Source organism: Ptychodera flava, chromosome 11 (assembly GCF_041260155.1).
Source record: "Ptychodera flava strain L36383 chromosome 11, AS_Pfla_20210202, whole genome shotgun sequence".
Lineage (NCBI taxonomy): Eukaryota > Metazoa > Hemichordata > Enteropneusta > Ptychoderidae > Ptychodera > Ptychodera flava.
This window is the reverse complement of record NC_091938.1, coordinates 8111937-8129521: the sequence shown is the minus strand read 5'-3', so window position 1 is coordinate 8129521 and position 17585 is coordinate 8111937. Positions and strand designations below refer to the sequence as shown.

At 36.6% G+C, this 17585-nt stretch overlaps 1 protein-coding gene across 1 annotated transcript; it reads right to left on the bottom strand.

Moving 5' to 3' along the window:
- Positions 1 to 880: 880 nt before the first annotated feature.
- On the bottom strand, positions 881 to 14750 carry LOC139143433 (LETM1 domain-containing protein 1-like). Its single transcript, XM_070713743.1, has 9 exons — positions 14663 to 14750; positions 12032 to 12234; positions 11492 to 11604; positions 10600 to 10688; positions 7883 to 8069; positions 6939 to 7037; positions 5744 to 5899; positions 4752 to 4848; positions 881 to 3852 (listed from the first exon to the last, which is right to left on the bottom strand). Exons 1-9 carry the CDS (start codon positions 14734 to 14736, stop codon positions 3761 to 3763), a joined length of 1110 nt encoding a protein of 369 aa, XP_070569844.1. The 5' UTR covers positions 14737 to 14750; the 3' UTR covers positions 881 to 3760.
- Between the last annotated feature and the right edge of the window lie 2835 nt (positions 14751 to 17585).

Genomic DNA, 17585 nt, shown 5'->3' with positions numbered 1-17585 from the left:
AGTACCTGTTCTTACAACATGTGACGTCTTTGCCAAGCTATTCTCTGGTGTGTAATTACTGGTATTAGATGTTCTTCATCATCTGAGCAGATCGCAGCGGGTTTTGTAAAAAAATATGGTCAGTTGAGAGGGGATAGAAGTAAGTTCACACCAAAACATATTTTGGACAATCCCTAGTGTAATGTGCATGCTCAGAAGAATTGCGAAACGATCAGCACTTGGTCAAACTCAAGTTAGTGAAAGAACTAACTGCAGACTTTGAGAGTTTCTGGTTTCAAATTGTCTTCTGACAACTAGCTAGTCACAGAACAGACATCTTAGGGTTCCAAGTGTATAGTTATTCTACTAACCACTATGCCTGGCTTACTGTATACAGCCCTGTGATAGCATTAGTTGTTACCAAATAGTACGCCGTGGCGCATGTACACCCATCAGCTACCCTATGTAGCAAAAGCAGCAAACGGAGTGTACAGGTGCGGTACTTTTGTGTGGACGTTGAGCCCACAAGTGAGTAAATAGCTGCAGCTTGGCAATGATGGGTCTCCGAGTTCAAATGTACACTCAACAGTGGTACTAGTAATTGACAACATCCACAACTCTGTGGTTAATTCTAAGAAAAAATTGTCTGTGGGGGTGGCTACCATCACACATCACCACAACCAGGGACGGAACTTACACACATCCATGTCTCAAGTGGAAATACTTCCACACTTTCCACACTTTCTAGGGGGCAGAGATGTTCACACATCTCCGTCGCTGTCTGTGGAACTTGCAAAAACAACCAATGCAAATCTCAAAGAGCAGAATATTTTAGTATCCAAGTCTTTGTGTGTGACCTCTCTTCTGCAAAATTAGAAAAAAACAACACCAGCCGTAACCATAACAACCAACCATCAATTATTTATTTGCAATTGAGATCAATTAAAAAAATCCTGAGATTAAATCATCAAAGAAATATTTACAACAAAAGAAGAGATAATACAAAATATGGAAAAACAGGAAATGTAGCAGTTCTGAATTTCTATAAAAATTGTCGATTAAAAGGGCCAGTAAATCTAACTTTTGATGATTTTTTTGATTATTTGTATTTTGTTTGTCAATTGCAATTTCCTGTTTTACTCCCCAAAGCATGTAGAAACACCAACTTCGTCAACACAGCTTCTATATGTGTAAAATGTTTACGTTTGAATTCTAGTCCGGACCAGAATTCACTTTTCAACAATAACAATGCAGTTTACACATGTACAGGCTGAGTTGACAAGCTGAATACTGTGTACATCAACAGGCTTTGGGGAGAGTAGAACAAGAAATTATGATTGACATTAACAAAAGTTAGCATTACTGGCCCTTTATTAAAAACCTTCCTTTAGGTATGATTATCAGACATGAGGGTTATGAGCAGTCAAAAGAAACAAACTGCTGAATGTTATGAAGACATAATATTTGCACAATATTCCTTGTTGTGGTAAGCTTCTTGCCTGGGGCTGATGTGCATCATCTCGGAAGCTGTTATCCAATTGGTTGGCTGAATCTTACAGTTATCACTGAATTATACACAATAGACTCCCTAAGTTACTGTGAATAGTGAAAATTGACCAATCAGATATAACCTTCCCTGCCAGCTGCACATTAGCAGGGCTTGCCTGTGGGTGACTTTCATGGTAAACAGATAGATAAAAAAACACCCCTAGGATAATGTTAAACAGCAATAAGGATCCCTGTGAGCCCGGTGAACCTCAGTGTCACTTGAAGTCTGATAAATTTTGCAAATAATTGTACAAAGTTGCACCATGTATGCAATTCCCACTATAACTCAAAACGGAGAATGGGATAATTTCACCAGTCCCATTCCCTGTCACGTTTAGAAAAAAAAATCCAGTTGGGAGACCCAAAAATAGGGTGTTATGGGTATCAATAAATCACTAAGAAAAGAACCTTTTTCTTGAATTTTTCATTATTGCACAGGTTATTTGTAAAGACATTCATATTACAAAGGAAAAGATTAGTTTTTAAATCACCTGCAAATCATGATTCAGCTCAATGGAAGACATGCATTACATAAATGAGTATTGTTATCTACCGGAAACTTGTGCATGTCAAAGGCAAGCATACGAATATATGCATATCAATTATATGCAAATTTATACTAATTATGCAATAACTTCTTCCAAAAATACCACACTGCTAGTTTTTGTTTCCATAGAAGCCACACAAAAGACCAAAGAAAACATTACCACCAGGTACCAGTAATATGGCAGTGGAAATAAAACTGATTCCTTAGGACATTGACAGGAAGTACCATTAGATAATTGGAAAATATCTATTACATTTTTCCCAGTATTTCATCAAAATGTGTTCATTGCACATGGTGTCTTCTGTTTTGCCCTGAGCAAGCTTGTGTGCATCATTCCGATTGAAAAAATCCTTTGTTGAATAGATAAAATCTAACGATGGTGTAAATCTTACCTACGCAAGTTAATTTTTGGAAAAACCATGATATCTTGGCAGTTTTCCTGTATGTCCTTACATTGCCAATGACGTCAAGTTTATAACGTAACTCAAAAAATTCTTTAAAAAGTACACAGACAGGCAAAATGCCAAATGTAAACACAAAAAATGCCTAGACTTTACATGTACACAAGTTATCTGATCTCAGATCCACTTATACAATGGTGTATAATACTAATTTGCATGTGTGATGCTGATTGGTTAAATATTACAATACATTGAGAGACTATTGGCTGTGACCATTTTGCAAATGAGTGGCAACATACTGGGGTAAATGGCTCAGGGACATTCCTTCAAATTCAGTTACTTTATTCACAAAGTTGTATCAGTATGCTCAGAGTCAAATGAACAAACCATTGGGAAACCCTGATAACATTTACAGACTTGGTGCCCTTGACGGAAAAGTGCTGAGCCATCAAATTGTCATGCCATGTCTGACGAATATTCAACATAAGTGTCTAGTAGCTGGTGATTTTCTCTGTGATGGAACTAGGCGAGTAATACTCTTTCTAATGGAATAAACTCTCGTTCTGCGTGACAGTGTCTTCAATTGTAAACAGTAGCACCAGTCATGTTGATCATAGTGTGAATATCTCTGTCACTTAACCCTTTCACCACCATGGTTTGGCCCAAATCCATTGTTATCAATGGTGATAGTGGACCTGTTCACAGGCAATTGGGGGTGAACAGGTTAAAGTGGCAGTCCCTTTTTCACGTTTTCTATACGTTTCATTTTAATACTTACAGTCTATTCTTGATGCTGCACTTATACCTGGATCTAGCGACATCAAAAAAAACAAAAAAAACTCAACTTTTTTGGGAAAAGTTTTCATTTTAATGGCACACTGAGTTTTGCATTCAGGAGATTGAAAGTTGGTCAGTGGAACTCTTGTATCTGAGATTTGGATGCGTTCTAAAAGCAGTGAGTGTACTGTTTAGTACAATGTAGTGGTGTACTTCTTGTGGACTCCTCAGAATTGTGCCCATCAATGTGATGTCACAAATTTGAATTGTGTCCTTAAAATTCAGACACAGCCATGAGACATCAGAATCTGAAAGTCACCTTGCAATTCATATTTTTTACTCTCAATTTCTCAAGATCCATCGGTAGACCGGTATCAAAACAAGATTTTTTTTAAAATGTTACAAAAAAAGACAATGCCACTTTAAAAGCAGATTAATATGCAAACACTAGTTACGCCTGCTATCTTCTATTCTTTGCACTTGTTGGATAATTTCCAGCGATGCTTAATCACTGTCTGAGGTATTTCTTGTGATGTTGATGCGTTGGATGGTTGACAGAGAGTAATACTGCACTGTACAACAGCAGTGAGTTTTCTGCGGCTGAAATGGTAGACAGAGAAACAATTTTACCTCACCAGATATGTAACTCTGATGCTTAATAGACACTGTCAGAGTGAAAGTTAATTTTATCATATAAAAAATTTACTATCAAATTTTTAATTGTCACAGACTTTGTCATCATCATCACTGGAAAATATTGGAAGGCTTGGTAAGTTCATTAAGGCAGTATGTACCTAAAAAGTGAAAGACCTAAACTTTTGCTCACTTTCCTAATGGGAAATTCAACCATTCTCTATCAAATCAGGAATAAAAATCAAGGGTCACCTTGCAAAGTTTGGTACAAGAGAAACAAATCACCTGAAATTTTACAGTATTTGAAATTCAAAATGGCTGCCATCCATGTGTGAACTCTATGGGGAAAACTGAAATTTTTACTCTTCACAAAAATATGACTGAAAATTTTATTTACTCCAAGAGCTCAAAATTAGCCCACACATTTTGTAGAGCAGAAAAGTATTGTGAAAATTTTAGAGTCAGAATATCTGCTCCCAGGGGGGCATTCTACTGTAAAAGAAAGTAGTAGGGGTTGAAATGTGTTCTTTGTGGAGATATCTCATGTAATATGTTTATGGCAATAACAGCTCCAAATCTTGTAAGTATATGCAATGTTTTTGCAGATGTCTTGGTTTGACAAAAATGAAAATTTGAAACTGAAAGTATATGGGAGATGGAACTTGGATGGCTAGAACTTCTTCTCAGGTAATTTGTTGAGAAGAGAAACATGTACTGGCTAACAGCGAGACCAAATTCTTTGAAAACTGCTTGGAGAACAACCAATGTCACAGGGAACTTAATGGAAAGATTGAAAAGTTTGCGATGTATTTTGCTGATCCCCCAAAGGAAGTTGTTGTTGATCACTAGATGATTTGACCTCTGACCTGATATTTCAGTTGATATCCTGATCCAGTCTGTCAGCCATTTTGAAAGCTGTTCCTTGTCTGCCTCGGCACTGTCCAAACCTCTCTCGTAACAAACCTACACAACAAAGAAGAGCAAGTGTGTGAATGAAACAAAAAATTTGTAAAATTTTTTGAGAGAGGTTGTAAGTTTTCTTTCATAGATAGAGCTCCCTGAGAAATTTGAATGTGATGTCAATGATGTTGCCTGAATGATGACATTGACAGAAATCATAATACAGCAATGTATATCTGCACGGCGTCTTAAACTATAGCTGTTGGTGTCCAACAGCAAAGTGTGAGTGATTTTTTTAAAGTTCCGGAAAAAGCGAGGTAAGAGCTTTACATTTTAACAAAATATTTCAAGTTTAATGGGAAACTGCCAATTATGAGACAAATTTTTATGTTTGAAAGAAAACTGCCAAGAATTTTCAATAGTTTGAAATTCGAAATGAATGCTTTTGATTTTGATGAAAAACGAGATTAGGCACACCCTAAATGACTCCATACACCATGCAATAATTTCCTACAAAAGCGCTGTCTGAGGTTACAGTTTTTATTCTACTGAATAAAGCTCTATGTACGTGTGTGACATCGGTCACTGCTGTTTGAAATGCAGACAAATTTTGCTTGTTGCATGCATGGCTATTGTTGCAGCTTGTAGTCTGAGCTATAAATACGTCTTTTGGTGTTCATTGCAACATTTTCCGTCAACTATATAGGTAATTTCGTCATCACTGCATGCGTATTTCCCAAAAATGTTGTCTAAATTTGCGGACAAATGTTCATTTTAGTACTTTATATAAATGAAAGCAAAATGAAGTCATTTGCGAACAGTCCTTTTTTGAAAAGAAGTATGCCATGGTCCAGATGATGACAATTTTGATATTTCTGAAGATTTGTCACTCAGGCACATTGTATTTAATATCCAATAATGTCCACGCAATCTTTCAGATTCTATTACTCATTCTCACCTTTTGAAGTTCCTCTACTGTGAGTGTCTCCACTCCCTCCTTCTGGATTGCAGTGTCCATGAAATGAAGCTGTCCGATGCAGACGTTGAGTCGTTTTCGGAGAAAGTTGGCAGGCTGAAGGTAGGGCCACATGGTAAATACTCTGCACATTCGTTTCTGAATGACAATTAAATATCCCATTATATACTGTAACTGATTCTTTTTGGGGGGAGGGAGGAGGGGAGGAGGCTGAAATATTGTCCTGTGACAAAGGCAGAGATCGAGAGAGAGATTGACAGAGAGAGAGCTTGAGAGATCAAGAGAGATAAAGAGAGAGAGATGGTGGTCAGCGATTGAAAACTTGTCCAGTGACGTGGATAGCAAAGACCACTTTTACCATCCCTTGGTAGAATGCAACTTGCTCACCATTTACAAAAACACAAAGGTGGTTATAATTGATTTGTTCTTACATAAATAAGTGGACAAATTATCATTTGCCTTCACACAAGGATGAAAGCAGACAACCTTTGATTCAAGGTATTCAAGGTAATTACACAAAAATTCCCAAATATTGCAGTTATCAACAAAGAAGAGTGAATAACACGGGGAGTCTGAAAATGTGTCCTAGAGGGACATTGCAACCTTAACCCTTTGAGCGCCAAAGTCAATGTTTGTCACCTTTACAAAATGCTACACAGTCAAGTTTTTTTCAGATTTTTGCCCAAATTTTGATAAGAAAGTCTAGCCAATGGAATTTTATGTCCATTTGGTCCAAAATTATCAAAAAAATTACAGAAAATTTCATAAAAATTGGTAAAATGTGGCACTCAAATTTTGGCGGGAAAAAATTACAGCACTCAAAGGGTTAGAGGGCCTATGAAATGGTTTTTTCCTCTCTTGAAAATGAACTGGTGACTTAATGGGAAGAATTCATAATACAGTCCCCGTCACTATCGAGGAGATGTGATATGCTTTATGTGTTTACATACTTAAAGATTGGGTAACCTTCAGAAAATCGAAAAAAGTCAATGGTAGAACGTTTAGGGAGTGCCAATGTTACTCTTTTGTCTATTATCCAGCAAATTCCCACAATAAACGACTGTGGAAATGATCATATATTGGTACCATCCAGGGGCCACTATGAGGGGTCCTGATCTTTGTGTGTAAGACAGTTTCATGGACGCTTTAATAGCTGAGGAAACATAGAGCTACTTACCAACTGATGCCTTGGCAGAAACCGAAGAGAAAATCTCCCCACAAATAATTGTTTTATTTCAATCAAATCTTCTGGGCAGATTGGAACACCAGATTTAAGCTACAAATTGAAAAACAGCAACAAAAAATTTTATGAATGCTCAGAATAGCTGAGATCAAGTTTTGATTAAAATTTTCTTAAAAATACTACAAACGATAATATGTTTTGTTTTCAGATTGTGATCCAGATTGAGTTCAGAGCTTGCAGGTAAGTTTCATCTGCCCTGGACCTCATTTGAACGGAATCAAATGAACATTTTCAAAATGACAAGAGTAATGTACAACAGGACACTTGTGCAATCAGCCTTACTACTGACACAGATCACTACCCTTTTCTGAAAGCTATTGAAGATTGCATGCACACTCTTAGAACTGATCCTTATATTTTTCACAGAACACTACCCTATCCTGACGGTGTGACAGGAGTATAAGTGACACTGAAGGAAGATGACGGAATATGTGACAGATTTACTTAACACCATCCCCCCCACCCCAAAACCTGGACAAAGTTCTATTTATAAAGCATGATGATCCATAAAGCATGGTTTATTATGCAAAACTATGACAAACACATCCTCATGTCATATATGCACTGCAAAAGACATACATTATAGCTATGTTGTTAGTATAAATACAGTCCCTCCATGACGTAGGGTCTATGGCGTATGTTTCATTAGAGCGGTAGTACACAAGTTTACTCTCTAACTTATAATTGTTCTGAACCCTCTGACTCAATTCACAAATGTCTGGAACTTTCATTGCATCAGCTCAATTACAGTACATCAATGTGGCTCTCAGACAAATGTAACACAGGTGTCTTTCATCCGAAGTCTTAAAAGACAGCTATCTGGAGTCAGTGGTGCATCAAATTTAGCTCAGTGGGCCCACTGTAATACACATCCGCACCTTATCCGTAATAGCTCTAGCACCATCGGCAGTACTGGGGTCATGTACACCGGACATCTTTGTCTCCAAGTATCGGAGGATACTGTCATACTGCTTGGCCTTCCTGTAATGGTTTAAATGGGCAAAGGGGATTCTCTGTTCTGGCTGATAAAACTGATGTGATAAGAGATGTCTTGGAAATAAATATCTGTAAACAAAGAAAACATTATACAAGCGACCTAGCGGCGATATAGCTCCGCTGTGTTTATGTAGAGAAGAACTATTTTTTACACATGTTGATTAGGAAGGTGGAAATCTTTGATAGCTCAATGCAGAGACCAGAAAAAAGTGGCTAAATAAGCTGCAAAAATACACAATTGAAGATTTCATCATACTTTGAATATATCACATCGGATCATCCCTAAGAACATGTCAACCAAAGCTATCTGATGAGTAGTTTTTTGAGAATAAAATTTTCTGACCAAAGATGGCAACAACTGCCCCGAAAAATGAAATTGCAGATTTCATCATAATTTCAAGAGATCAAATTAGTTCATAACTTCACATATAGAAACCTGTATACCAAATTTCAAAGCTGTTAGACCAGTACTTTTTGAGAAACACATTTTTTGACCAAAAATGGGAAAATTGCCCCAAAAATTCAAAATTGCAGATTTCATCATTATTTTTTAATAAATATCATTTAGTTCATCTATAGAAACCTGTATACCAAATTTCAAAGCTATCGGATGACTAGTTTTGGAAATACACGTTTTGACCAAAAATGGCAAAAATTGCCCCCAAAATACAAAATTACAGATTTCATCAGAAATTCATTATATATTACTGAACTCATCTGTAGAAACCTGTATACCAAATTTCAAAGCTATCAGACCACTAATTTTTGAGAAAACATTTTAGACCAAAAATGGCAAAAATTGCCCAAAAATTACAAAATTGCAGATTTCATCATAATTTCGACAAATGTCATTCAGGTGATCTGTAAAAACCTGTATACCAAATTGCAAAGCTATCAGATGAGTAGTTTTGGAAATACACATTTTTTGACCAAAAATGGCAAAAATTGCCCCAAAAATACAAAACTGCAGATTTCATCACAATTTCAATAAATATCATGTAGTTTATCTGTAGGAACCTGTATACCAAATTTCAAAGCTATCAGATAAATAGTTTTGGAAATACACATTTTTGACCAAAAATGGCAAAAATTGCCCCAAAAATACAAAATTTCAGATTTCATCAGAAATTCAATATATATTACTCAGTTCATCTATAGAAATGTGTGTACCAAATTTCAAAACTATTAGACCAGCACTTTTTGAGAAATACATTTTTGACCAAAAATGGCAAAAATTGCCTTAAAAATGCAAATTTGCATATTTCTGCACAATTTGAACAAATCTGAAATAGATCATCCCTAGGGACATATGTACCAAATATCAAAGCTATCTGACTGGTAGTTTTGAAGAAGAAGATTTTTAAAGATTTTTTTACCAAAAATGACAAAAATTGCCTTAAAAATACAAATATGCAAATTTCACCACGATTTGAACAAATCTGACTGAAGTCACCCTAAGTAAACTGCATATCAAATTTCAAAGCAATCGGACAAGCGGTTTCAGAGAAGAAGATTTTTTTACCAAAAACACCAAAAATTGCCCCAAAAATACAAATATGCAAATTTCACCACAATTTGAACAAACTTAAGTGTGGTCACCCCAAGTGAACTGCATATAAAATTTCAAAGCAATTGGACTTGCACTTTCAGAGGAGAAGGCAATTGTTGACGGACGACGACGACGACGACGGACGACGGACGACGACGACGGAAAATCAACCTATTTGATAAGCTCTGCGTCGCTGACAGCGGAGCTAAAAAGTGAAACATATTTTCAGAAACTTTTGTATAGATCTGATAGTTTTTGTTCTATAGTAAGCTCTTGTCTTTTTAACCATAACTGGGAACTGTCATGTCAACTGCGTTTTTGGAAAAGATAAAATTATTCCAACAAAGTGGCAAATGAAACAAATCTACATAACTGTGAATGGCTTGAGTGAATGAACAAATTTACAAAGCAATTTGTCTGAAAAAATCAGCCATTTGTAACTCAAAAGAAGAGCGGTGTACAACGCCCTCTATGGCAACATTTTATATTTTTGTGCTGTTGTTTTTATTCCCCACATGTACTCATTAGTTGGCAAAAACTTTTTAGATATCGGTTAAAATTAATTGTGGCAACTATTTTCACTCCATCATCTCTACATAGCTAAATGGACAAACCCTTAAATCTTTGAGTGCTGAATTTTTCCCATTAAAATTTCAATGTAACATTTTACCAATTTTTATGAATTTGTTATATTTTATTTTGGTAGTTTTGGACCAAATGGCCACAACTTTTCATTTGGTAAAATTTTTGACCAAAATTTTGGGAACATGGGGCCCGGGGGCACCGACGTCCTTTGTACCTTCTTAGTGTTTATTATTTGCCATACATGTGAAGTTGTCAAAAAGTTGTTGGCGATATATTCTATCATGGCAACAAAAGTTGACTTTTGCACTCAAAGGGTTAAACAATATTCTTACGATACTTTCAAAAATTTGGTTATGTCCCTAAATCAAGGCTTTTGGTTTATATAAACTTGACATATTACTCCATTCATTTTTTTTAATTTGTAGATATAAACATTTTTACTGAAATTAATCAAGCCATACTTACAGAACTGGAAGAGCGACATAGAACCAAAAAGGAATTGGTAATGACAAGAGCACCAACGTTGGCATCACTGTTCTCAAATCTCGGATCATCTGCAGATAAATCAAAATTTGGATCACTTTAATAATCCAGCACATCTGTCATATACTTATGGCATACTGTGTTTAATCCTAGGGACAGAACACACTCTGTGTATTAAAGTAGTCATTCTCAACTTCGAAAGCAGTTCTCTCAGACAAGAAGTTTTATGCAATATGCACTGGTGGTACTAGCATTCTGATATGGCTGTTTCTAGTTGTATCCTTTTGCTTTTACTTACCAGAAAAATACCATCCAATCTTGAGAGATTTTTAGATTCCTGTAATTAAGCCTTAGTACTGGATTTGGCTGATAAAATTCACAAACTTATAAGTATATAAATGTGGCGGCCATATTTGATTTGCAAATTATTTAGTTATTAAAGGTATACTGTCACCTGTTCCAATTTGCCACAGTTACTATGGAAAGAGAAAATCTAACAAATCACAGATTTTAAGCAGGTGGCCGCTTTTTAAAAAAACAGCGCCCTTGCATGGGCATTGTGAATACCAAGGATCGCCCCTTTGACCATATATGGGCATATTTAGATTACAGGTGACTGTATACCTTTAAAATCTGAGTTATAAGTTCGTCACCAACATTCTGTGGTCATACTTCTGTAAGCATTTTTTTACATAAGTTGCATTTGATTTCAAACTGGCTAATAAAAAAATCAGCAAAAAGATACAGTTAATGGGGCTTTAAAACCCTTGCATGTTGTAAGTGTGTATCTTATGTCATATAGTTAGTCACATGTGTTTGCTTTGTCCAACCAGAAACTTGCTCAACTTGAGAAAGAAGGAAAAAAGCCACAAACCATCCTGACAGCATACATCTCCCTCCATGTCAATTCTGGATATGGCGTTCCACTCCGCACCATTTTCCGAATCCTCATTCCTTCTTTGCAGTCTCTGTATAGCTGTTTAGTACCTGCAAGTGAGTGACGGAAAGTTTACTGACCTCTGGTACACACTTTAAGAAAATAAAATCAGCACAATTTTCATACTGACTGTAGGGCACCATTTTGGCTCCACCCTCCTGCTCCAGTAAGTACATGAACTAAACTGTTCTGCTTTTCCCCATCCTCTCCATAACTTTTTTCAATCAACGTACCATGACGATGAGGAACACTAGATCCACTCTGAGTTGTATATAATTACAATCCAATTCAACCCTAAGGAGTATTTTGTTTTCACTATTGCAAAATTCATAGTGCAAGATTCATAGTGATTTAATATTCACTAACACAGATCACATTAGTGAGAACTGTTTGGTATGAAAATATGCTAATGTTTCATTGTCAATGTGGATCTAAAAATGATTTGCTCACTCCCCTGGACTGACAGTGACAAGTTACCTTTTACGAAGACTGTTGTGACTTTATGAAGGAAGGGAAACCTCTTTAAGGCGTTCATGTAAACGGTTTCATATTTCTCATACTGCCTGCTGAACCAGGCTGATAGCCCAGACTGGGATTCTGCTTTCTTTGCATCGTTGCAGTAATGTGAACAAAGAACACACTGCCTCGGTAGACGATACCTCGATACCGGCCTGGCAACACTGAAAGAAAATCAGACATTAGGAAAAAAAATAAAGGTCATGACATCATCATCAATAGTTTATTTGTTTACAAACAGTAGCTAAGGTATATTTACATATAGTTACTGTCATTTTGGGGTATGTGAATCAATTGTTGAAATGGGGGAATTATCTACATCTCTATACTGTAAAACACTTTGAATTAGCTGCATGCTTTTTTAGCATTTTCAGATTTTCATTGCAATCAGGTTTTTAATTCAGCTAAAACAACATCCTAATCACAGTAAATACGGGGAAAAGATTAAATTAGCAGCGTCTTAAATAAGCCAATTGACAGACTTGCATAAACTCACTCAAAAAGTATGCTGGCTAAAAAGACATGTTTTACAATATATCTCAATCTTTTTGAAAGAACCAAACACATATCACACACACACACACACACACACAAATTATATATATATATATATATATATATATATATATATATATATATATATATATATATATATATAATATATATATATATATATATATATATATTATATATATATATATATATATATATATGCCAAAACCTGAGATCATAGTGTAATATTACCAGGTTGTTAATGGCTGAAGTCAATATTTAACTCAGTCTAGGTGTGGCCATTTTTGTATTTTGTACAAGTACGGTCATCAGGACTTATAAATTCATCTGTGTTAAAACCATGTGGTCTGTTCCCTGTACCTTCTATGCACTTGAATCACTGACATTGACCTTCATTGATACAAAGACCTTCACACTGTACAAGCCTAAGGCACAAAATTCAGACAAGAATGATTGATATGTCCTCAGAGGACTCAGTCTGACAATGACATTTTTCTGAATTTCTGTGTTCTTGGGCACTCAGAGGTGACAATAAAGAGATGGCATTAATTTTGATTGGCTTTTTGCTACTGTCATGAGACTCAAAGACGAAAATTTGAAACCATTTTTGGTATGCTTTGCATCTGTGCTAATCATATTACTGTTGATATGCATGAATGCATGTTTTCACAAACAAGAGAGGTGGTGTACTATCATACCACGTAGTTTGTTCTTCCTTGTATTCAATGCTACTAGTTATGATATCTGAGCTACCCGTACCCATCCGGGATTGGTACAAATGTTGAGTTGCTGGTGCATGAAAACCAGTGACTGCATTAACAATCACTTCAAGTTAATTGTTAAGTTTATGTCTCTGTGATCTGAATCCCTTCCCAACACCAGTTTACCAGGTGGACCTTTGTAGATTGTCAGATTTGTTTGGAAGAGGGATGGAGACAACATTAGAAGATAACAGAAATGGTACATGACTTCCAATATGATTTACCTATCTTGTCAAACCTAGCAAAAACAACAGTTGTATGATGTACTTTCACTGGTAAGCGTGAAAATTTGAGGAGACACCGATTCAGTCTGCATTGAGGAGACAACGGTCCAGTCAGCATTAATTACTACATATCTTAATTGTAGACATGAGAAACTTGGTTGTGGTACAGGTAGAGGAAGTGTTTCTGTGGACTTACATAAATGTGTTAACTATGTAGTCCGTTCATGTCTGATAGTATCATAGCCACTACATTTGGGTAACTGTACATGATTTGTAGATTCACAGCGAATAATTCTCCCTGTACGTATTCAGCTTGTACCTAATCTGTTGGTTTGTTCTCTTTATGACCCAGATACTCATTCCAGCTGAAATGATATCATAATTATCAGTCGCTAAACTGAGCCTGGAGAACACAACCTTTGAAACACTGGCGACAACATCAACAAAGGATTTTAAAAAGTTTAGTATGGTCCTGCCTAGCCAGGTGAATAGTACGAGTACCAGCTAATTCAAAATTTTCCCTTGGGTGAATCTAGGCACTTCCATAGAACACCTCTGCATATGTGTGTAGTGGCCGGCACTAGTGATCATTGCCCTTCGTCAACACTGCCCTGGAAGAGAATTTCTTGACTGTCTGTGGTACATCCATCATTACCAGTTTGTAACCAGTAGGTCCGGCCCGGTCGGTATGGCCATGGCTGCAAATTTAATATACGTTTATCCATGGAGGTACTACCTCCATGGTTTTACGATCAGACCGTAATCGTCGCGTTGTTTCGCAATGATCACAGAGAATGTTTGTGTCATCGGGATGTGATCCGCAGCGCTTACCACTCAATCAGTTGGTTTGTACAAGTGCGGGAATGGTCAGTGGTAGGGCAGCGGATCACCGCAAAATCATTGTTGTCAGTATAAAATACAAGTGTGAATCTGATGTATGGCATGGAACGGTTCACATGGGTGCAGGTACACTGCACGTGACAACACACAGATTAAAGAGTTTGCACAACATTTGTACATCACGAACATAGAAACAAATAACTACATGCAACAACTGCTGCTTACAATCTTCTCCTGCCACATCATCTACAAACCTGACGCTGCGGTAAAAAATTTGCGACCGGAATATCAGTACACCGGCCCGTCCGTCCAGCCGGCTCAACGCCATCTTGTTGCACTGAACAGCGCCCTCGCTGAAACTTTTCTTGAACTTTGACATACCTAATTTGAACGACCACCAATGGGTGACTGAACCAGGGCTGAACACACCGTGACGAAAACATGGAGGGATACTTGTCTCAGTCTTGATGAATCTTTTTCACGACACTCTTGAAAACCAGAAAAGAAAAAGCTATTTTGAGAAATGTGTGCAAAAAAGTGGCGACAATGGCTAGATTGTTTCTTTCGTTTTTGCAAAAAAAAAAAATGCTGACTCTTTGACGTAGGCCTACACTTTTTTTGATAAAAAGTACCATTTCCCATGGTATCATCATTACTTGGTTAGCAACCAGCCTAGGTCTTTTTTTATGAACTTGAAAAGAAATTCAGAGAAACATTTTATAAATGTGCAATTAAAGGGAAATGATAATACTGCGATCTTTATCAGTTTCCGAATTTTCATAAAGCAAATGTGAGCTGAATTAAACCCAAAGATAAAATTTAATTCCTGCGACGTATTTCAAAAAGGAAAGTAGAGAACGCCAAAGTTTATCATTATTTTTCTCGTGTTGATGATATCGACAACATATTCAATTATGAAGAAAAATGACAACATTTCAGATATTGGTTTGTCTTCAATCTGATTAAGATCAGACACAAAGTTTGAATAATGCGACGCGCCGTCGACGGTTTCAACTTTGCTAATTCTTTGCTGTTCTCGTTAGCTTAACATGGGAGGGAAATGTCAAATAAGATCAAATAAGATACTTTCCCCCTGTAAACTAAAATTTCTATAATAATATCTGTAGCTACCAGGGTCTTACGTTTATGCGGGAAGGTAACCTACAAAGCATGTTATCTCAACTCTCTGAAAACGCTGGTTGAGAGAGAGAGAGAGAGAGAGAGAGAGAGAGAGAGAGAGAGAGAGAGAGAGAGAGAGAGAGAGAGAGTGTGTGTGTGTGTGTGTGTGTGTGTATGTGTAGGAGAAGGGGTATGTGTGAACAAAAAGGAGATTTTCTGGCATACTTTTTCTAGCAACAGTATACCGCACACGCTGTACTTAATACCGTAATAGGTATCTCAATTTACTTCGCGCAAATGCTTATACATATTTAGATTAGTTTACATCGAAAATCAACGATAGCATGAAATTTTACAGCCCATGGAGATAGTGTGTGACGATTTTCGTGAAAATTTGCGATATTTAATGTAGTGTTTCCAAAATGGTGTGCATCGAAGAAGTTTTATCGATAAAACCAAATGAAATATCATGATGACCGATAGGGGTATTTCTTGCGTGTTTGGTCGACTGGTTCACCTAGTACTCAGTCTGTACTGTGTTCAGAACAGGTCTTTCGTGAAAATAAATTTGGTGGTTGAAATAAGCACTCCCATGGTGGAATGGATGTGAATAAATTGAAATAATAATACGCGAACTTAATCTGGAAAAACAACTTGTCATTACAACTTTTCAGGGCGCGATTAAATGTCCATATTTATATTCAAAGAAAATACACAATTACACTCTTGCCAAGGCGAAACAGTTCCGACACAATTATCGCATATCATTTAACATAGCATGTTCTATGTAATTCATTAATATTAACCTTTGTTTGTTTTATCGAGACATGCGTTCGCAAAGGGAACCTGCAATCATTATTTAAATCGTGATATTACATACTGGTGAGGAAATCGGAGGTCAAATAATGAGGCCAAACTTATTTATTTGCTGAAAGTTTTACGCATGCGCAGCTGTACTTATAATACCAAATTCATAAAGTTTCAATTCGGTGTCTCGAAATTTCACGCGAGGATCTTGAGTTATGGAGTACCTCATAGAGTTTATATTCCTTATAGCTTTGTTGATCGACTGGACATAAATTACAGAGGATGGCCGATGTTTTTAAGGAAACATGGTCACGATTTTATGCTAGGTTAAGGAAGTGTCGTCATGAAAACTCCATTTTCGTGTCCATAGCGTACGGGTGAGTTTAGAGTACAGCTCTTTGTAACTTGATAGCTTGACCAAAATTGAAAAACACTGGGGCTCAAATACATAATAGGGTGTCTGTAGCCTTTCGTCATCCCCGCTAGGTGTGATAACGCTTTGGTATGCGTTGACTTATGAAACGAAAATATGGGTGAACGCTTCCATACACGGGGAACAACTTGAAGTTTGCATCAATGATATGACTACATCTCAAGACACAATTTTTGAATCTGACTCTGTTCCCAGGTCAAAACATTGTAATTTAATAGTAATTGGCTTCCACGAACATTTTTGCTCTGAAGACGTTAAACTAAAACATTTAACAGCCACATTTTCTCGGATTAAAGCTCAATTAGCTGTAACGGTTTGATGTATTTACCAATCACAATTTTGTTTTTGTTTGTGAAATAAAGTTTCGTGTTCTACTCCCAGAATCACGTCGTAATGCCAAGTGTTAATTTTGTCACGTGAACACGGCCTGTTTGTGTGTAACGCTGAACGTCATCGTTAAATGCTGAATTTTAGTCCGGAGCAGAATCCATTTGTTGACAATGACAATTACATGTTGTATACATTGCTTTTATAATGTCAACGGTTTATGTCTGATTATACAGCAAGGTGAAAATTTGCTTGTCTAGAACAAATATGACACAAATATTATTGAAAGGTACAGCTTATGTATGTTGAACAAAATCCAGCACAAACGATTCATAATTCAAACGCAAAGTTATCCATTCGAGTAGGCTCATATCTTAAAGTAGGACGCGCCTCGGAAGTGATAGTTACAGCTTTCGTCAATGAAACTTTCCACCTTTCTCTTTCAAAATTAAGAACAAAAATCAGGGATCACCGTGCAAATGTTGATACCA

What these genes read in the sequence shown, in the direction of transcription:
- LOC139143433 (XM_070713743.1), bottom strand. Translation starts at nt 14,736, where the DNA reads ATGGCGTTGAGCCGGCTGGACGGACGGGCCGGTGTACTGATATTCCGG. An exon ending in CTAGAGCTATTACGGATAAG is followed by an intron (nt 7,038 to 7,882) that starts GTGCGGATGTGT and finishes TTCAATTTGTAG; the next exon opens with CTTAAATCTGGTGTTCCAAT. An exon ending in GATATCAACTGAAATATCAG is followed by an intron (nt 3,853 to 4,751) that starts GTCAGAGGTCAA and finishes CTACCATTTCAG; the next exon opens with CCGCAGAAAACTCACTGCTG.